General features: G+C 43.9%; 1 protein-coding gene and 1 pseudogene across 1 annotated transcript; one reads left to right on the top strand and one right to left on the bottom strand.

The window, feature by feature from the left end:
* Positions 1-2,300: 2,300 nt before the first annotated feature.
* On the top strand, positions 2,301-5,270 carry LOC105727618 (centromere protein N-like; annotated as a pseudogene).
* Positions 5,271-12,236: 6,966 nt separating this feature from the next.
* On the bottom strand, positions 12,237-14,461 carry LOC135272941 (ELAV-like protein 1). The gene has a single exon (XM_064371682.1). The coding sequence runs from the start codon at positions 14,423-14,425 to the stop codon at positions 13,445-13,447; it is 981 nt and encodes a 326-aa protein (XP_064227752.1). The 5' UTR covers positions 14,426-14,461; the 3' UTR covers positions 12,237-13,444.
* Positions 14,462-17,955: the final 3,494 nt, after the last annotated feature.

The following is a 17,955-nucleotide window of genomic DNA, read 5'->3' as shown; positions in this document are numbered from 1 at the left end:
TTGCAAACTATTTATTGGGCACTTAAAATGTGTCAGATACTGTTCTGAGCAATTAGAATACCTCCGTGAACAAGAGAGAAAGGTATTTCCCACTGAGGAATTTATATTCCAGAACTGGAGGCAGAAAGGGCGTAGGAAAAGATGATAAGTGCTACAGAGAAAGAAAAAGTGGAATAAAGAGGACTAGAAGTGCTGGTCAGGAAGGAGGAGTTATGATTAACTTTTACATAGTATGGTCAGGGAGAAAGAGACGTTCAGTAAAAACAGGGCTCATTTAATAGTGGACTTCTCTCTTTCTCTCTCTCCCCCTGCACAAACAAAACAAAAGAACAGAAGAGTCTAGAAGCAACTGGAAGATTCCATCCACAAGATTTATGATGTTCCCATCAACAGAACTGGGCACAAAACTCAGGAAGGGAGATCAGAAAGCTCTCCAAGATGCAAACCTGACTTTGCAACAAAACACAATGATGATGAAATGGGAACCTGCACACGAAGTCTCCCTCAGGCAGGGTTTAAGTGGCCTCAACCAAAGCTGGACAAACAACACATGATCAAGCAAAAACTCTACAAGTGGTGACAAGCCTCAAATCATAGAAACTTACCACATAGGCCAAGGAGACGACAGCAAAAGCAGCCTCTGAGTCTCATCCAAACACAGTACTGAAGGGAGAAAGACCTGCTGCTCATAGCCAAAGCGGGCGCTGGCATGGGACAGAAAAGGAGAAAGGCCTCGGCTTCCTTCTCTCCTGGCTATTTCTCACAGATATAAAAAGGGACATTCTCCTTCCAAGGAGAAGCCGCCTCCTCTGAATGGATTTGTGTCTCCTGACCTCATCAGTTCCATTCCTGGCCAACATCAGAGCTGCCCTGTGCAGCCTGTTGAGCACCACAGGGAAAAGAAGAGATGCTGGAAGACTACAGACGGAATTCATCTCCAGACCGCAAACGGGGAGAAGCTGCAGAACAATGAGTAGAAAGATGGAAGGAATTGGCTTCTTCACGATGCCGCTGAACGGCTGAATCACCCACCCCGGACCACCTCCCCTGTGCCTCCTGTTATGAGCAAGTTGCATTCACTGGGGGCTTTCCTTTTTTTCTTTTCTTTTTTTCTTTTTTCTTTTTTTTTAATGTAGGCTCACTCTGTCACCAGGCCGGAGTGCAGTGGCGTGATCTTGGCTCACTGCAACCTCCACCTCCCAGGTTCAAGGGATTCTCCTGCCTCCATCTCCCGAGTAGCTGGGATCACAGGAGTGCATCACCACGGCCAGCTAATTTTTTTATATATTTTAAGTAGAGATGAGGTTTCACCATGTTGGCCAGTCTGGTCTTGAACTTCTGGCCTCAGGCGATCTGCCCACCTTGGCCTCCCAAAGTGCTGGGATTACAGGCATGAGCTACCATGCCCAGCCAAAAGGGTTTTCCTTTCTAACAGCTAAATACAAATGCACTGGTGAGGGTTATAGACAACAGAATCCCCTCTACCAAGTTTAAGGAGTGAACGATTATTACAGGACAAAGATAGCATACAGGAGGAGAGAGGTGGCTGAAGACATGGGCCATGACAGAGATACGGATGAGATTGTTGCTGAGTTTATTAAGAGGATCACTTCAAACGTCCCCATGGCCAGGTGTGGTGGCTCACTCCTGTAATCCCAGCACTTTGGGAGGCCAAGGCAGGAAGATTGTTTGAGTCAAGGAGTTCAAGGCCAGCCTGGGCAACATAGTGAGACCCTGACTCTACAAAAAATAAAATCATCCAGGCGTGGTGGTGCACACTTATAGTCCCAGTTACACAGGAGGCTGAGGTGAGAGGATTGATTGAGCCCAGGAGGTCAAGGTCACAGTGAGCCAAGATCTCACCACTGTACTCCAGCCTGAGCCACAGAACAAGACCCTGTCACAAAAGGAAAGAAAGAAGGAAGGAAGGAAGGAAGGAAGGAAGGAAGGAAGGAAGGAAGGAAGGAAGGACAGAGGGAGGGAGGGAGGGATGGAAGAAAAGAAAGAAAGAAAGGAGAAAAAAGAGAGAAGGAAGGGAGGGAGGGAAGGAAGGAGAAAAGGAAGGAAGGAAGGGGAAAAAGAAAGAAGAAAGAAAAAGAAAAATAAAGAAAGAAAAGAAAGAAAGGAGGAGAAAAGGAAGGAGGAAGGAAGGAAGGAAAAGAAAGAAAGAGAAAGGAAGGAAGGAGAGAGAAAAGGAAGAGAGGAAGGGAGGGAAGGGAAGGAAGGAGAAAAGGAAGAAAAGAGAAAAGAAAGAAAGAAAAGGAGAAAAAGAAGAAAGAAAAAGAGAGAGAGAGGGACCCATGATGGAAATGACAACAACCCTGAAAGCCTGGGATTTTTTGCCTGAAAATCAACTGCAGACTGTAAATTTCCAGCAGAGAAAGGAATCTGCCATTCAGCACTTGGTTCTGCTGTGTGAGGAGAAGCATGCAAGTCCCTATGACGCAGCCTTTTGAGAAACAGTTTACACTCAATTTCGTCAGCACAAGAAAGTTTGGGATGTTTTCCAGATGAGTAAAGGACCAGGTGAAGATGTTGACCTTTTTAATATGAAACAACTTAAAAATTCATTTAAGAAAATTCTTCAGCGAGCACTTAAAAATGTGACAGCTTCAGAGACACTGAAGAAAATGCAGTCTGGATTAGAATTGCCTGGGGACACAGTACGCAAACCCAAACCAGTACACGCAAACCCAAATCAGTACGTACAAACCCAAACCAGTACACGCAAACCCAAACCAGTACGTACAAACCCAAACCAGTACACGCAAACCCAAATCAGTACACGCAAACCCAAACCAGTACACGCAAACCCAAATCAGTACGTACAAACCCAAACCAGTACACGCAAACCCAAACCAGTACACGCAAACCCAAACCAGTACGCGCAAACCCAAACCAGTACACGCAAACCCAAACCAGTACGCGCAAACCCAAACCAGTACGCGCAAACCCAAACCAGTACGCGCAAACCCAAACCAGTACACGCAAACCCAAACCAGTACACACAAACCCAAACCAGTACGTACAAACCCAAACCAGTACACGCAAACCCAAACCAGTACACGCAAACCCAAACCAGTACACGCAAACCCAAACCAGTACACGCAAACCCAAACCAGTACGCACAAACCCAAACCAGTACGCGCAAACCCAAACCAGTACGCGCAAACCCAAACAGGTACGCGCAAACCCAAACCGGTACGCGCAAACCCAAACCAGTACGCGCAAACCCAAACCAGTACGCGCAAACCCAAACCAGTACGCGCAAACCCAAACCAGTACGTGCAAACCCAAACCAGTACGCGCAAACCCAAACCAGTACACGCAAACCCAAACCAGTACGTACAAACCCAAACCAGTACACGCAAACCCAAACCAGTACACGCAAACCCAAACCAGTACGCGCAAACCCAAACCAGTACGCGCAAACCCAAACCAGTACGCGCAAACCCAAACCAGTACGCGCAAACCCAAACCAGTACGCGCAAACCCAAACCAGTACGCGCAAACCCAAACCAGTACGCACAAACCCAAACCAGTACGCGCAAACCCAAACCAGTACACGCAAACCCAAACCAGTACGCGCAAACCCAAACCAGTACGCGCAAACCCAAACCAGTACACGCAAACCCAAACCAGTACGCACAAACCCAAACCAGTACGCGCAAACCCAAATCAGTACACGCAAACCCAAACCAGTACACGCAAACCCAAATCAGTACGCACAAACCCAAACCAGTACGCGCAAACCCAAACCAGTACGCGCAAACCCAAACCAGTACGCGCAAACCCAAACCAGTACACGCAAACCCAAACCAGTACGCGCAAACCCAAACCAGTACGCGCAAACCCAAACCAGTACGTACAAACCCAAACCAGTACACGCAAACCCAAACCAGTACACGCAAACCCAAACCAGTACGTACAAACCCAAACCAGTACACGCAAACCCAAACCAGTACACGCAAACCCAAACCAGTACGTACAAACCCAAACCAGTACACGCAAACCCAAACCAGTACACGCAAACCCAAATGAGTACGCGCAAACCCAAACCAGTACGCGCAAACCCAAACCAGTACGTACAAACCCAAACCAGTACACGCAAACCCAAACCAGTACACGCAAACCCAAACCAGTACGTACAAACCCAAACCAGTACACGCAAACCCAAACCAGTACACGCAAACCCAAACCAGTACGCGCAAACCCAAACCAGTACGCGCAAACCCAAACCAGTACGCGCAAACCCAAACCAGTACGCGCAAACCCAAACCAGTACCCGCAAACCCAAACCAGTACCCGCAAACCCAAACCAGTACGCGCAAACCCAAACCAGTACACGCAAACCCAAACCAGTACGCGCAAACCCAAACCAGTACGCGCAAACCCAAACCAGTACACGCAAACCCAAACCAGTACACACAAACCCAAACCAGTACGCACAAACCCAAAACCAGTACGCACAAACCCAAAACCAGTACATACAAACCTACCTACGTGGTGCCTCACTCCCAGACCGCATGTGCCTTCACTTCTTCCTCCAAGCTGAGGTACCACAGACCACTTCTTGGTCAGGCACTGACAGTTGCTAGCAGACACCATCAGATTGTGAAAATGGACCTTCAAAGCTGACATCTGGACTCCGAAGGCTATTGTTTTTAAACAGTATCATCAGATCTTTGAAACTCACAACTTGGCCGGGTGCAGTGGCTCACGCTTGTAATCCCAGCCAAGGTGGGTGGATCGCCTGAGGTCAGGAGTTCAAGATCAGCCTGGCCAACATGGTGAAATCCCATCTCCACTAAAAATACAAAAATTAGCTGGGTACAGTGGCAGGCACCTATAATCCCAGCTACTTGGGAGCCTGAGGCAGGAAAATCACTTGAACACAGCGGGCAGAGGTTGCAGTGAGCCGAGATCACACCACTTCACTCTAACCTGGGTGAAAGAGCAAAACTCTATCCCTAAATAAATAAATAAAACTTGCAACTCTACAACACTTCTACAGGAAAGAAGCCTTGGCCTAGATATAAATATGGATTCAAGAGTTATTCATGAAAACATAGTAGAAAAAGGAAGAGTTTAAGGAATAACTCAAAAAACCGTTGGAGACGATCCTCAACCCCAACTAGAATTTGTACAATCGAAGCTTGGAAGCATTGAAATCCTTAGCCCCAGCCAGCATTGCAGATGCACCACTTTCTCTACCACGCACTTGCATACCCAGCAAGGGAATGAATTATTTTAAAATTAGAGATAAATGAGACGTATGTGGTTTTGTAAGCACAGGAGCTCCTTCACTATATTGTACATGCATTTCAGTTAATAGCTAACTCTATGGCTCTGTCTACACACTTGTATTTTAGAAGTTAGCCCTTGGTATTGAAATTTCAGAAATGTCCGTGTAATTATTGGGACTGATTCATTCCTCCACGATATGCCACCTCTCTCCCATATCCTGTTAACCGTCACAGTTGCGGGCACTTGAGGTGACAGGATAGAGACATGGCTGCGCACTTGACCTGAGTGCCTGGATGCTCTGAAGTCAGACATATGGTGCAGTTCTCGAGACTGTGGGGGTCATGTCCCGTGTCCTTTCTCCCACTCCTGTCCTCTTTGATCCTGGGAGATCTGGTTCCAATGCTGGTTCCCAGGGATTCATTCTTAAGTCTTGGATCACAGAAAGAAGCAACAAGAAACTATATCCAACTCAAAACGTTTTACAAGAATCATAAAATTGGTCCATTCAGAGGGTAGAGTTGGGTCCACTAAGTTGTTATTGCAAGAGGCTGCATATTCAGTAATTCAGTTATACAAAATAATGTTCTTATTGTTAATATGATACTTTTATCATCTGTTATCATATGTGTAACATTAAACTGATAAATATTAATATTATAATAACTTGTGAGTAGAGATAACAAAAAGCTGTTTTAAAAAAAAAAAAAAGATAGCATACCAAATCATTGAATGCTGCAGAAAGAGACCCCCAATGCCACACCATAGAACTAATGCAGCGAGGGGCAGCTGCTCTGGCCCCATTTGGAGGCTGCTGAATCAGGACGCCACTGCCATGGCTGCCAGCCCCTCCCCCTGCCATTCCACCGCAATCTGCCCCAGTGATGGGAATTGCTCAGAACGAAAGCCTTGAGTGAGTGTCTATGATCACCGAACTAAATCATATATTTGTACCTCAAAAGCAAGGACAGCTGTGAAATGGAACATTCGGAGGTTAATTAGAAGGCAGGATGTACACCGTTGAGTGTTTTCAAACTGTGAAGAGGGTGCTGAAAAGATTTGAGGAGCCACAAATGCTGGAGGTACACCACAGCACACTCACTGACTCAGCCAGCACATGCAAACCGAGGTTCAGGTATGCCACCGAGCAGTGCCGCAAGAAGACCGTGGCACACTGCATTCTTGCCTCCTTTTACGGACAATGGGAGAAAACAATGCATGGTACTAGAAAAATCAGAAAAGAACGTTGCTGTTCACTGACAAGGTGCTTTTCCAGAAGGGACCCCACCATGTCAGCAGCCACATCCATGGGCCACAACTTGGAAAGCGTCCAGGCCACGCCCTCCAGGGAAATCCTAACACTCCTCTCATTTGTCTGCCCCCCTCAGGGACCACAGCTCTGTGCTGTCTGATGGCAGCTGCTTTGCTTTGTTATTTTTTCCCCATCTATTTTGTCCTGTGTTAATTATGTCAGGTGGAAGGATAAATGCAATCCCTGCTACTCCATCTCATCTGGAAGCAGAAAAGCAGGGCAGTGACCCTGACCCTGAGACTCACAGGGAGGGCAAGGGCAGCTTTCCCTGCCCCAGTCCAGCTGCCTCTGACTCTGCCTGGAACCTCTCCTGACCTGCCCCAAATTCTTCCCAAGGAGAGGCTTGGAAAGAACTGGGGCAGGTCAGGAGAGGTTCCAGGCGGAGTCACTTCCCACATCCCCTCCATCCCTCTCGCCACAGCCTCACTGAGTTTTAGTGCCAGCTGTGGTCGACCCCAGAGGTCTGCACCAGCCTGTTTCATCTAAACACGCTCTGTCCCCTTCATGCCATATTGAAGATGGTGTCTTGTTCATGTGGGTGACATTTACCTGTCAGCGTAGTGTGAGTTCATTTCTCTTCTCTGATAAGAACCCAGCATGTAGAGATGGAATTCATTTCCCTTACATAAACTCAGGCACTAACCAGACTACATGGCCCAATAAATGTAATTCAGAATTAGGAGGCGCAGGAGCACGGCCCTTCCTCACCTGACCATCCTATCACCGAAAGGCCCTCCAAGGAGGGAGGCTTACCATGGACCCAATCTCTATTGACAGCAATCAAAAATGGTTACCAACTTCTCTAAAAGAGAAGTGGCCCTAGATTAATGAATGACCGTACATACACTTGAGCTTCTTAATAAATTGTCCTATAAATTCCATGCATTATTTCTAATGAAAACACTAAAATTCCTCATACTTATGTAACCATTTACTGAAACACTCTCCCATAAGTTATGATGGTAATTCCTCAAAACCCCCATGAAATATAGCTAAGCGACTGGTCTGTTTTCCAATAGACATAAATAAATTCCAATATATTAATAATTTAAGATGATGACTGATATGGTTTGACTGTATCCCCACCAGAATCTCATCTTGAATTGTAGCTCCCATAAACCCCACATGTCGTGGGAGGGACCCGGAGAGAGGTAATTGACCATGGGGGCAGGATTTTCCCGTGCTATTCTCGTGATAGTGAATAAGTTTCATGAAAGCTGATGGTTTTATAAAAGGTAGTTCCCCTGCACAGCCATGTAAGACGTGCCCCTTTGCTTTCCACCATGATTCTGAGGGCTCCCCAGCCACGTGGAATTGTGACTCTATTGAAACTCCTTTATAAATTACCTAGTCTCGGGTATGTCCTTATAGCAGCGTGAGAACAGACTAATCACAATAATTGCTTAATACAAGTCCCTTAACATGTTTGTCCTTTGATGTGGTGTGCATGTTCAGCATCATCTCTGCCCTGAGGCAAGGATGCTCGCATTTTGCTCTTTAGACCTGCTCCCACTAGAGGGTGCACTAAGCCAACCTAGGCTGGTTCAATTGCTGCCATCAGTGCCTGACACACACCTGGCAAAGCCTGAGAGGTTTTTTCAGACCCATCATGCATCAGCCAGGCCTCCCACCAACCCCAGGAGTTGCTCTCACACTGTGCAGGGGTTTGGCTGCCTTGGCACAGGGACCAAGGATTCCTGAATTCATATTCGGTGCCCAAATTTTTTTACAATTACATCCTGAAACAATAGTATATTTTGATCACCTGTTTCTCCCTAGGCATTCTCCAGTCCTCAAAGCCCTTCTATCTAAAATGAAGGAACACATCCGTTTTCTCTCACAGGTCTATGAGGGGAGGAGGAATGGAGGGCTGGTAAAGACCACAGCCATGTTCTCTCCACTGAGCAGAACACCCCTCCAGGCCTACGTAGTCACAGAAAGAGACAGGCCTTTGTGGTCCAGAGGTCCCCACACGGCCTGCCTGCTGCAGACATTCCTCAGCTTCCTTTGGGGAAGAACAGGCAGCCAATTCCAGAGGAGGAAGCAAGAAAGAACAGAAGACTCTCTGAGCCCAGAATTCTCTTTCCCAGACCCATTCTGCTATGATACCTCAAATGCCACATGGCCCCCAATAGCCCATACCTCCCATGCAATGGTCCACACATCTCAGTTCAATAATTCACACCTCCCAGGGCAATGAGCTGCACCTCCCAGGGCAACAGTCCTGTGATGACCCACACCTCCCAGTGCGCTGGTCCACACTTCCCAGGGCAATGAGCTGCAACTCCCAGTGCAATGGTCCATGCTTCCTAGTGCAATGGTCCTTAACTACCAGTGCCAACAAGCCACACCTCCCAGGGCAATGAGCTGCACTTCCTAGTGTAATGGTTCTTGCCTGCCTCCCACTGCAATGGTCCACACTCCTAGGGCAATGAGCTGCACCTCTCAGTCAATGGTCCACGTCTCCCAGTGCAGTGAGCCAGGGTTCCCAGCAATGGTCCACGCTTCCCAGTGCCAATGAGCCATACCTCCCTGTGCCAATGGTCCACGCGTCCCAGTGTCAATGGCCCATGCCTCCCAATGCCAATGAGTCACACTTCCCAATGCCAAAATCAGCCACACCTTTGTGTTCCTTCTCACATTGAGTCTGGACATAACCATGTTTTTCCTTTTCTGTCCATTTACTTTCAATGTATCTGTGTCATATTTAAAGTGTGTCTTTGTAAATACTATATGGTTGGGTCTTGCTTTTTTATCCAGTCTGACAATCTCTACCTTGAATTCATATCATACCACTTTACATCTAATGTAAGAAACTCTGGTAGCCAAACCCCAGCCTCTTGCATTGCTATAATTAAAGTACTCTTATCTTTTCTTCGTGTTTGGAAGCTGGGAGTAGTTAATGTTTCAGACGGTTTGGATTCACCTTTAGGTTCACCCTCTGCAGGGCACCAGAACCCAAGCCTCACAGATATGTAAGGGTGTCTGTATTCTCCCTGCTACCAACCCCTTCTCTAATGCCACTTTCCCAGCAAAATTCTAGGGAAGAAAGAGAGTTGTTGGGCAGAGAGATTGATTTTTGTATTTGGAATTCCTCCAGACCCACATGTGGCCCCTGATGCATAATACTCCTTCTTAGCCCTGAAAAGCCTCCTGCCTGTAGGCAGCTGCTTCTTTTCCTGCCTGGACTCATTCAGGCACTTGCCCCAGAGAACTCCAGGGTCCCTGCTCACCTACAGAGGGTGCGCCCTCTGCAATTCAGTTCATCAGAGCTTCCTTATATCTTCCCATCTTTGAAAGCCCCATGAGACATATGATTTTAATATGGTTCATTCTTGTCATCACCATGGGAGAAAAGTGTTCATGTCTTTCTACATCCTAACAAGAACCAGGTGACCTAATCTTATTTAAGCCATTGATATTTGTGCTTTTGTTATATACAGAAAAGCTTAATTGCTGGGTTCATAATATAGAAAAGCCAAACACAACTTATACTGAAGCAGCTGCTAACCATTTGTGGTCAGATGTGATTATCCAGCCATCACCATGTTTTAAAACCGAACTTGAAAACATTCATATTGAATCCAAGATCTCTAGTTTATTGATGATGCCTCATACTTTATGTTATTATTTATCCACTAACTCCTCATATTTGCATTTAACTCCTTATATTCACATTTTCTTCTGGCCCTTACTGACATTTGAGTGTGAGACATTTCGTACATGAAAACTGAGAAATTCTGTGCATTTTATGTCCACTTTATAGTAAAATACATAAATCAGGGCAATTTATCTGCTTTCTACCCAGATATTTTGCATCTCATATCAAAGTTCCCATAACTGCATCCATTTTTTCGTACCTCAGTTTCTACAGAGAAAACCATTCTCTGTGAAAGTCAAATGCTACAGTTCACTAATGCAGGATCACCTCATCTACCTGCCCCAAAGGGTGGGTCCTGTAGTTTACCTTTAGAGATGGGAACACACTTGAAAAAACATAAAGCATCTTGCAAATCTGGCTTAATTTTTTTTCTCCTCCTTATACTCACAAAAGCTTTCTAGTTCACGGTATTTCTTCTGTACTTGGCACATGACAAAGACTTGAGGCTAAAGTCTGCATGCGATGTCAGCCTCCACAAAAGACTCATATCTCTTCTGCTCTCCCTTGATAGGGGAGGGGCCCCAGAGGTCTCTGGGGAGTGTCTGGTCTTTAGCATCTTTGTATAGAGCCAGTCTCCATGGAGGCAGCCTCAGGACTGGGCAGAGGAAATAACCTGGATTATTCAGAGGGCATTAAGGACACCACTGGAAAGCAATTGTGCCTACATAAGTCAGAGTCTCCCAATTGTAACTCCAGAATAGGACTACGTTGCACCTCACTACTCAAAGCCCAAACAATAGCTCATGGGGAAAAGAACAACCAACTCTTATACAACTGGGAAAATGGGTTCTCTGTGCACACAAGAGACTATTAAGCAGAAGCCACATTAGACTGTCAATTTCCTCTTTGTTTGCACCAAGGAAGTGAGTAGGGCAGTCTGCAGGGGAAGAAAGTAAAAAATAGCAAAATGCTTTGCTTTGCTTTTTAAAACTTTTTATTTTGAATTCATTGTACACTGACACATACAGTTAAAAGAAATGCTAGAGACTCCCACACACCCTTTGCCCAGTCTCCCCAATGGTGAAAACTTGCAGGACTGTAGTACAATATTACCAGCAGGGGAAGAGTCAGTGAAGTCTCTGGGTAGTGTCTGGCCTCAATCACAAAATTGCCATTGGTACAATCCATTCATCTATTGATATTTCACCACTTTTACATGCACGCCAGTGGGGTGTGTGTGTAGGTGTGTGTGTGTGTGTGTGTGTGTGTGTGTCTATGCAGTTTTATTGTGTGTATATTTGTATGACCACCACCACAGATAGCACAGCACAAGGAACCCTCATGCTATTTCTTTTACAGCCACAGCCATCCTCTCCCTATTCTCTTTTCTAAACGGGCAACTACAAGTCTGTTCTCCATCTCCATAAATTTGTCATTTCAACAATGCTATGTAAATGGAATCATGCAGCATGTAACCTTCAGAGATTTTTTTTTACCCAGAATGATTCCCTGGAGATCCACCCAAGTCATCTCTTTTTATTGCTGAGCAGTATTCTATGCTTTCTTAAAATAAAAGACAGAGGGATGTCTTATATTCTCTTACAATTCCAAGGACTGTCAGAACATTATTAGTGTCATTCTCTATTCTCATAACTTTTAGGGATAATAGTGAACAAATAAAAGAGATAGGGAGTGTACATGAAGTTATCACATACTCTCAGTTTGCATTTTTCTTCCTAATTTGTTGGTACCTTATTTTTTATATAAATGCAGCTTTCAGGGTAAACACTCCCTCTGTTGAATAAAGTTTGTGAACAGCAATGGCCTCTAGACACTCAAAATTCAATGGCAAAATAAAATTACTTTCTTGAACTGCTGGTTATGGACAAGATGGAGTAGATAAATTTCTCTCTATTCCTTCTTCTAAGTTGTGAAAACACTGGACATTATATATGAAGGATGAAAGACTTTAAAATATGGAAAGAAGAAGACAAAGTGAATAAGAATCTCAGGACATAAGAAATTAATACCATGGTCATAAGTTCTCTAAGTGGCTTCTTTTTTTTTTTTTTCCGAGCAAAACAAAATCAAATTTAATGGTCTTAAATGCAAAAGTAAAAACAAACAAAAAACACAAAAAAGCAAAAGAAAATTAACAGAACAGAACAACCCAAAATGTCAAGGCAGTTATGAAGAGAACTTTGAGGGTTAATCTTTAAAACTACAAATCAAAGGTTTTGGTTAATAGATAACTGGCAAGAAGTAAGTACTTTTCTGCTGAGTGTTCATACAAAAGCAAAATTTCAAAACAAAATCCGACTAAAATAGAAAAGGGTCTAAGCGCTCACGAGAAGGGATGCGAGAAATACAATGCTCAAATGTTTCTGTGTTATTAAAAAACAGAGCCATCTTACGCCTCCAAGCTATGTTAAATGCTCTTAGAAACGGGAGAAATGATCGTGAACAAGAGTATCCAATGTGGGGGGCGCCATGCATGCAATGTGTGGACAGAAACTCGGGGTGTCAGAGTAGCAACACATCTTCAGGCGTGCCTGGAGCTTAGATCTGACTCTGGAATATACTGGAGTTTCCCTGAAACTCTTTGGTCCGTTCCCATTGGTACCTGGGCTTACAAAACACGTTTGTGTCCTTCTCTGGAGGGCCTGGCCCGGCATGTGGCCCTAGTCCCAGTGGTGGCTCACGCTGGACGGGCCCGCCGCCATTCCCAGGACCACTCGGCAGAGTCCGGGACTGAGTGAGCAGGAGGTGGCAACGGGACCTGCTTGGAGAAGCAACTTCCTGTCAACCAAAGCATACACATTGCTTAAAATGGTGAAGTGGTTGAGAAAACGCACACTCAGCATCTGTCTAACATCTTTAGATTCAAAACTAAAACTAAAAGGTGATTTTTTTGTTCTTTTTTTGCTACCCGGTCTGTGGAGACACTGAATGAAACGCGTGTTAGACAGTCTTAGAGGTTAAAGCATGCTTCAGGTTCACCACCATCCAGAGGGACTGGTTAGTCAATGCAGTTCTACTTAGATTTCTGTTTAATAGATATCTTAAAGGAAATAACTTACGAAACTTAAGATTGGTCTAACATTGTGGGATTTCAAACATTTGAACATGTCGGTTGCATCCCAGAGTATAAAAACCTTCTCACTTCTCATTCAGACAAAGACAAACACTTGTGAAAATTGGCGCAAAATGAGTTGTACACTAACAAGAAAAGTTTCAACGCCTTCACTCTTAATTATCTATTCCGTACAAAAAAAAGCATGAGCGAGTTATTTGTGGGACTTGTTGGTTTTGAAGGAAACCTGTAAGATCTTGTCCCCCAGGCGGTAGCCATTCAGGCTGGCTATGGCCATCGCGGCTTCTTCAAAGTTTGTCATGGTCACAAAGCCAAACCCTTTGCACTTGTTGGTGTTGAAGTCGCGGATCACTTTCACATTGGTGACGGCGCCAAACGGCCCAAACATCTGCCAGAGGATCCCCTCGTCGGCGTCCTGCCCCAGGTTGTAGATGAAAATGCACCAGCCCGAAGAGGCGTTTCCGGGCACGTTGACGCCAGAGAGCCCGCTCATGTGATCGACGCCCATCAGGGAGAACCTGAATCTCTGCGCCTGGTGGTGAACGGGGCCTCCAAACCGTCGCGCTGGCGAGTGGTACAGCTGTGAGAGGAGTGCCACATATTTGTTCTGGTTGGGATTGGCTGCAAACTTCACTGTGATGGGCTCAGAGGAACCTGGGGGTTTATGACCATTGAAACTGGTAATTGCCTCTTCTGCCTCCGACCGTTTGTCAAACCGGATAAACGCAACCCCTCTGGACAAACCTGTGGTCTGATCCACGAGGACCCTTGAGTTGATGATCCGCCCAAACCGAGAGAACATGTCCTCTACGTCCTTCTGGGTCATGGTCCGTGGGAGCCCGCTGATGTACAAGTTGGCATCTTTGATGACCTCTGAGCTCGGGCGAGCATATGACACCTTAATGGTTTTTGACTGGAGCCTCAGGCCGTTCAGCGTGTTGATTGCTCTCTCTGCATCCTTTGCAGTCACGTAGTTCACAAAGCCATAGCCCAAGCTGTGTCCTGCTACTTTATCCCGAATAAGTTTTGCAGATTCAACTTCACCAATGCAGCTGAACAGGCTTCGTAACTCATCCTGGGTCATGTTCTGAGGGAGGTAGTTGACGATCAAATTCGTTCTCCCAATGTCACCCCTGCAGTCTTCGGCCATGTGGTCTTCATAACCATTAGACATTGTATTTTTCAAAAATCTGGACGCGGGCGGGCGGGCCCGGGGCTGCTCCGGGGCGGGCGGGCGGCGGCGGCGGCGGCGGCGGCGGCGCGGCGCTAACGGCTCCGCTCGGCCTCTGTAGCGGCGACGGCGGCAACGGCTCCTCCTCAGCGCGCACCTCTTTTTTTTTTTTTTAAAGACAGATTCTCACTCACCCCATCGCCCAGGCTGGAGCACAGCAGTGATGCGATCTCAGCTCACTTCAACCTCCACCTCCTGAATTCAAGTGATTCTCCTACCTCAGCCTTCCTAGTAGCTGGGATTACAGGTGCCTGCCACCATGCCCAGCTAATTTTTATATCTATAGTAGAGACAGGATTTCACCATGTTGGCCAGACTGGTCTTGAACTCCTGACCTCAAGTGATCAGCCCCCTTTGGCCTCTCAAAGTGCTGGTATTACAGGTGTGAGCCACTGCTCCTGGCTTCTTTTTGGCTTCTTATGTCTCAAACTGGGTGCCAGAGAAGCCAGCAACCTAGAAATACCAACAGGCACAGACCAAAAAAAAAGGCCCCAAGAAAAGCTTGATCTCCCTAACCAAAGGACCAGAAAAAGGTCAGCCTAACAAGGCAGAAAACTTTTGTCTATAAACTAAGCACCCCCAGCCAAACGCCATGAAAAAAATGTGACTCCAGCCCCACACTTGTTAGCAAAGGTTGAGAGGAGAATCTAGACTTGCACCTTCTCCTGGCTGCAACAAGTAACCTACCCATCCCATGCTAGCCAGGATGGTGTTGAACAAAGCCAAATGAGATCCAAGAATTTCACTCATGCCTGGTAATAATAAAGCATGCCCCTGTTCCTCAGTAGTGTTGGTGAAAGCTACGTGGAAATCTTAGACTCTGACCTCCACCTAGCAGTAACAAGGAACCCCTTCCCAGTGTAGGTGTCAATGCTGCCAAGTGGGTAACCTGGACTTCCACTCCCATCTGGCATTAAGACGGCAATGCCCTCTTCCCCTCTGCCAACACAATGTCAGAGAACATTTGCTAAAATAGAAGAGCTTCAGTGAGCAGTTATGAAAATGCTTGAAACAAATGAAAGAATTAAAAAGTCTCAGTACACTCCAGTCTGGGTTACAAGAGTGAAACTCCGTCTCAAAAAAAAAAAAAAAAAAAAAGTCTCCGTAAAAAAATGTATTTAAAAGAACCAAATAGAAATTTTAGAATTGGAAAAAAATACAATAAACAAAATAAATATTTTAACAATATGACTAAAGAGCAGAAAGAAGAGGATAGAGAAAAGAATCAACGGATTTGTATATGGAAAAATAAAAGGTACTCAATCTGAGCAAGAAAAAGAATACATACTAAGGTAAGGGGTACGAGCTTCAGGGATCTGTGGGATTATCTTTAAAAGGTCTAGCATTTGCATGATCAAAGACCAAGAAAAAGAGGAGAAATAATATGGGGCTTAAAAAGTATTCAAAGAAACAATGGCTGAAAAATGACAAATTTGGCAAAGGATGTAAAGCTACAGATTCGAGTAGCTGAGCAAATTCCAAACCCCAAACTCAAAAGAATCCATGTGAAGACATTATAATCACACTTCTGAAACTAAAGAAAGAAATCTTGAAAACAATAAAATGACATTTTACCTAAAAGAGGAAAGCAATTCAAATGACAATGTGTTTCTCATCAGAAACAACAGAGATCAGAGGAGGTAACAGATTTTTTTCAAGTAATGAAAGAAAAGATCTGTCAACCCCTGATTCTATATCTAGCACAAATATCCTTTAGGAATGCAGGGGAAATCAACATATTGTCAAATAAAGGAAAACAAACAGGATTTATTGCCAGCAGAGCTACCCTAAAAGAATAACTAAGGAAATTTCTTCAGATGGAAAGGAAATGATGATAGAAAGAAACTTCTAACAGCAGAAAGGAAGAAAGGACAAAAAGAGAAAAAATATAGATAAATATATGCTACACTTAGCTTCTCAAGTTTTCTAAACTATGATGGTTGATGCAAAAATTATAACGCTGTCTAATATACTTCTCAATATATAGAAAGAAACTATTTAAGAGAATTATATGAAAAACATGATAGGGTAAAGGGACCTAAAGGGAGATGAAGTTGCTATACTTTATTCAATCTGATAAAAACATCAACTCAAATAGACTTTACTGAGTTACCTATACAAAATTTAATACCTAGAGCAACGACTAAAAAATTGAACAAAGAAATACACTTAAAAAAATACTATAACTCAAAATGGAATTATGAAATATTTTCAAGCAATCCACAGAAAAACAAGGAAGATAAAACAGAGTAACAAAAAACAAAGAGATAAACACATGAACAAGCAGTCAGGTAAATAAAATGGCAGACTTAGCCTTACTATATCAATACTTACATTAAATGTAAATAGTCTAAATAGACCTATTAAAAAACAGAAACTGGCAAAGTATATTAAAAATCAGGACCCAACTATATGCTATTCATATTAAATTAACTTCAAATATAAGAATATAAGTAAAACATAATCAAATGAAAAAAATATGTACTGAGTTACCATGTAAACATCAGTCAAAACAAAGCAGGAGTGGCTATATTAATTTCAGATAAAGTAGAGCAAAACGATTATCAGAGACATAAAGAGACATTACATAATAAGAGTCAATCTACGACATTACATCATAAGAGTCAATCTACCAGGAAGACATAGCAATCTTAAATGTACATGCACCAAATAACAGAACTGCAAAATATGTAAAGCAAAAACTGATAGAACCAAAAGGAAAAAGAGAAAAATCATATTATACTTGGAAACTTCAATACTCTCTCAACAACTGATAGAACAACTAGGCAGAAAATCAGCAAGAATTTGGAAGAACACAAAAACACTGCCAATGAAAAGATTCTAATTGAGATTTGCAGAACATTCCCCCAGTGACATCAGACAGCACACATTATCTTTTCAAATTCCCACAAAACATTTATCAAGATAGACTGTATCCAGGGCCATAAAACAAATCTGAACAAAATTAAAATTGAAATCATACAGTGTATATTTTCTCACCATAATGGAATCAAACTAGAAATCAATAAGAGAAAGACATATAAAAAATCTTCAAACACTTTGAAATTATACAACACAATTATAAGTAATCAATGAGTCAAAAAGAAAGTCCTCAATTTCTCAGAAAATTTTTAAAATACATAGAACAGAATGAAAATGACACTATAACATAAAATTTTGTGAAATGCACCTAAAGCAGTGCCAAGAGGAAAATTCACAGCATTAAATGCTTACATCAGAAAAGAAGTCTCAAATCGATAATCAGACCTTCCACTTTTAAAATTAGAAAAAGATCAAAATAAAACTAAAACAGGCCAGGCAAGGTGCCTCATGCCTATAATCCCAGTGATTTGGGAGGCAGAACGGGGACAATTGCTTGAGTCCAGGAGTTTGGGATCAAACTGGGCAACACAGCAAGACTCCATCTCTGCAAAAAATAAAGAACATTAGCCAGGTGTGGCGGCATGCACCTG

The sequence above is a fragment of the Aotus nancymaae genome, unplaced genomic scaffold (genome assembly GCF_030222135.1).
Source record: "Aotus nancymaae isolate 86718 unplaced genomic scaffold, 86718_ANA_hifiasm-v0.15.2.pri h1tg000155l, whole genome shotgun sequence".
Lineage (NCBI taxonomy): Eukaryota > Metazoa > Chordata > Mammalia > Primates > Aotidae > Aotus > Aotus nancymaae.
Note: the sequence above shows the minus strand (reverse complement) of the source record. Positions and strands in the feature narration are given on the sequence as shown.